The 4,420-nt window shown below is 38.7% G+C and overlaps 1 protein-coding gene across 1 annotated transcript; it reads left to right on the top strand.

Annotated features, from left to right (window-relative positions):
* Positions 1–1,792: 1,792 nt before the first annotated feature.
* Positions 1,793–2,746, top strand: LOC102423797 (olfactory receptor 52M1-like). Its single transcript, XM_006094592.1, has one exon. It carries the CDS (start codon positions 1,793–1,795, stop codon positions 2,744–2,746), a length of 954 nt encoding a protein of 317 aa, XP_006094654.1.
* The last annotated feature ends 1,674 nt before the right edge of the window (positions 2,747–4,420 follow it).

Raw genomic sequence — 4,420 nt, 5'->3', positions numbered from 1 at the left:
TGAATTAAGAATTCATGAGGTTGCATGGGGGCATTTCTTATGCTTATTTGCTATGAAAATATAATTGCTATTTATGTTTTAGACAAGAATACTTGAAATGTGCATGGCTTATTTGAGACAATTGGGGAGAATGCATTGACCACTGGCCACTTCCTCTTGTATAGGCTAGAGATACAAAAGAAGGCTTTGTAGAGGAGAGGTGATCTGGGATGGGCCTTGAAGAATGGAGGAAATTTGCCTGGATAAGAGTCAAGAAGGTGGTGAAACCTGTCAGCAAAAATATGGCTATTTGAAGGCACCATGGTGAGTGTGATCACGGGGAGACTGAGACTTGACTCTGCTGAGTTTCTGGTGGAAAGCATGAGGATGTCAAGCCCAAGGCAGAGGAGGATGCAAATTAGACCCTCAGATTCTGCACCCCAATGATGTGAAGCAATAGGAGCCATTGTTAGATCCGTAGCAAGAGGTACCTGAAGGGCAGAAGAGCAAGGAGTTGGACAGGTGGTGGCCAGTGCTTTCATGCTGACCTCTTTGTCTCTTCAAAGAATAGAAAACAGTCAACAGGACCCTTTTCCCTGATCACATACTTCTTGGTCTCTGTCAATCTATTCTTTTTTATCACTATCATCAGATAATGGGACAAAAATGTCCAGTGAGATTTGCTCATAAAAAGATACACCTCTTCTTTTATCTATCTCAAATTATATACAATGCCCAGATTCTCAGAAAGTTTAATAGGGTCTGTCCTTACACTAAACCTTTCTTAAGGAACTTTATCTGTTCATCATCTTTTTAACCATGAAATCTGGGCAACCTTAAATGAGAGAGCTTTTTCTTTGAGATATTAGGTTTCATATCAAATATCTTTGAAGAAGTCAATTTGATTTGATAATATGGCCAATTCAGTGTTAAACCTTTAGAGAAAATGGAGTTGCCCTTGACTAATATAAGGGCACAATTTACCAAGGAAAATGTTTTTTTATTGAAATTTTTAAGATTATTTTTAAAGCTCTTGACCATTTTTAAAAAACAATATACATACAAAAGGAAAAGTCAAAAAGGGTATGTTTTTACATTAAAGTATGTTTCTAAATGCACACATATATTTTTAAATAATTATATCAGAATATGCCTCCTGCCATGCCCTCCCTTACTGAAATATGTAAACATCTTACCATGTAAATATATAGATCTAAAAAGGTTATAGACATAATTCTAGTTCATTGAATGCATGTACTAGAATTTAAACAGTGCTTTATTTTTGAACATATATTTCTTCCAACTTTTTATTATTATAAAATCAATAATTACAAATAGCTAATCATTGTTTGTTATTGATGTTACAATGTTACTATATATACAGTGATAAGAGAAGTATATGCAGGAACTGGGCTAAATACATTACATAGACTTACATTTAATCATGGCTCATAGAACTTTTCTGTATTTTCCATTTCCTTTAAAAAATGTTTCCAAAAGCAAAATTCATCGAAGGGGATGAACATTTGGGGAATTTCTACAGTGGAGTAGGGTAAGTTAGCAGTAGAAATCATGAGCATGCCTGTTTCTACATTTACCAGTGGGTGTTTTTATGCATAGTCTCTTTTATAAATATGTAATATGCCAATTTTCAAAACCACACTTATAATTCTGCTTTATTATAGGTTCCATCAGTTCCCCAGGATGGAAAAAAAGAACTAGTAGTCTACAGTTTCCAGAGGCAATATTTCTCATAGAAGTAAAAATCTAAAAATAAGAGCTCCTGTCCTCTGGGTACTTCACACCCTCAAATATGTTCGTGTCTAACAATTCCTGCTTGGCGCCTACTTCTTTCTGGCTCACTGGCATCCCAGGGCTGGAGTCTCTACACATCTGGCTCTCCATCCCCTTCAGCTCCATGTACTTGGTGGCTGTGGTGGGGAATGTCATCATCCTGGCTGTGGTAAAGGTGGAGCGCAGCCTGCATCAGCCCATGTACTTCTTCCTGTGCATGTTGGCTGTCATTGATTTGGTCCTGTCAACTTCTACCATGCCCAAACTGCTGGCCATCTTCTGGTTTGGTGCCCACCACATTGACTTAGATGCTTGCTTGGCCCAAATGTTCTTCATCCACTGCTTTGCCACAGTTGAGTCAGGCATCTTCCTTGCCATGGCTTTTGATCGCTATGTGGCCATCTGTGACCCACTACGCCATACTTCGGTGCTCACCCACACAGTGGTGAGTCGTTTGGGTCTGGCTGCCCTCCTCCGTGGAGTACTCTACATTGGGCCCCTACCCCTGATGATTCGCCTGAGGCTGTCCCTTTACCGGACCCAAATCATTGCCCACTCCTACTGTGAGCACATGGCCGTGGTCACTGTTGCATGTGGTGACACAACGGTCAACGACTTTTATGGAATGGGAATCGGGTTCCTAGTATTGATCCTGGATTCATTAGCCATCACTGCCTCCTATGTGATGATTTTCAGAGCTGTAATGGGACTGGCCACCCCTGAGGCTAAGCTTAAAACCCTAGGGACATGCAGTTCTCACATCTGTGCCATCCTTGTCTTCTACATCCCCATTGCTATTTCCTCTCTCACTCACCGCTTCGGACATCATGTGCCTCCCCATATCCATATCCTTTTGGCCAACTTTTACCTCCTAATTCCACCCATCCTCAACCCAGTTGTCTATGCTGTCCGTACCAGACAGATACGAGAGAGACTTCTCTACATTCTCAAAGCAGGGGCTCATCCCAAGTGACTATTCTGCACCTATAAGACATGTAGATATTTGGTGATGGAAGGAAAAGGCTCTGACTGAGGCAACCAATGTAATAAGACCCATGCAACTGGGTCTTACTGGAGTTATGGAAATAAGGGTCTATGATGAATGCTAGAATATATTCTGTTTGACCATGAATTTTCTGAAAAATGGAGAGGGTAATATCCAAAATATATGACAGTGGAGAGAAATCAAGAAAAAAGTTTTTATACTACAATATCCCTTTTCCTATTTGACTTCATCAAATTATGCACAACCACAGAACTAGTATCATTTTTATTTTTGACCCTTTTTGGTAAAGGATTTCTAGTTTCTCTTTGAAGAGTCTTTTGAACAATTTCTAGAAGTAAAATTGTATTCTAACACCTTCTTTTTAATACATTTTTATTGATTTTTAGAGAAAGAGGAAGGGAGAGGGCTAGAGAGATAGAAACATTGATGAGAGAGAAACATCATTGACTGGCTGCCTCCTGCACACCCCCTGCTGGGGGTCTAGCCTGAAACCTGGGCATGTGCCCTGACCGGGCATCAAACCAGTGATCTTTTGGTTCAAGAGTCAATTGACACACAACTACTGGGCAACACTGGCCAGGCTACCCTAATACCTTCTTGAAGACCATTTACAAATTCTGTCAGCAAAGGCCTGGAATAATTCCAACTGTGTTGGCAAGCTCTTCCAATCCTTTGCCCCAGAAAATACCTTTTGTTGAGAATGGAGGCAATATGAATATTAGAAATCTTAACCTAATAGAACCTTACTGCCTATAGGAGTTAAAGTCCTCAAGCCAGATCATATCCCCATTTAATAGATAGATGGAAATATAATATCCCACATCTTCTCCTAATAATAGAGTTAATTGGAAGCAGGTAGGAGGAGACAGAAGGACAATTGGGGATTTTGTTTTGGAGTCCCTGAAATGGCATACATGAAGGACAGCAGCTATACTGAAATAATAAAAGGACATAATGAGAAGGTCACAGTGGGATTGACTTGAAAGAGGTTAAGTAGAGAATGGAGTAAAGGTGATGAGAATAAATAGAGACACAGTGGTAGATACAAACCTTGAAATAACTTCAGATCTTTGGTGAATTCTTGCTTCATACTTTTTTATTTTTATATGATTTAACCCTTTTCTTTTTCTTGATCATAGAAATTTCGTAATAAAATTACTATTCCAGGCTAGAAACCTACAGAAATGATGGTAATGCATGAAAAATGAAATGAAGCAATCACTATTAATTGCAGTTATTCAGAATTATATGTCTATTTTAGTTCTAAAATGTTTTAGACTTTAAAATGCGCATCTCACCTCCTTGTTTTGCATACCATTACAAAAAAAGGAAAAATTAGGAACTTAGGATATCACAAACTCTTTTCTAAAGTTTTGCTAATTTCAAATTTCTATTTCCTCATAATCTTATTCCTAAACCTAAGGTTGGTTGGCTCATATATATTTTTCTCCATTGTTTCTCCTTCCCCCATCTCCTTATCAAGGGCCCTGGAGACCAGTGCCAAAACCAAGTCCACTTACTGGGAAAAGGTTGTGTTCTATGAACATAATTTTAGTGCCAAATGTTTTTAGTAGGAATTGATAAAAAGATACTATAAAAACCTCAGAGATAGAAGCTTATTTTACAGAATATCTCCTGACC

The sequence above is a fragment of the Myotis lucifugus genome, unplaced genomic scaffold, assembly GCF_000147115.1.
Source record: "Myotis lucifugus unplaced genomic scaffold, Myoluc2.0 scaffold_138, whole genome shotgun sequence".
In the NCBI taxonomy this organism is placed as follows: Eukaryota; Metazoa; Chordata; class Mammalia; order Chiroptera; family Vespertilionidae; genus Myotis; species Myotis lucifugus.
The sequence above is the reverse complement of the archived record's forward strand: the minus strand, read 5'-3'. Positions and strand labels throughout refer to the sequence as shown.

Coding starts and splice junctions, on each gene's coding strand:
- LOC102423797 (XM_006094592.1), top strand. CDS start 1,793: ATGTTCGTGTCTAACAATTCCTGCTTGGCGCCTACTTCTTTCTGGCTC.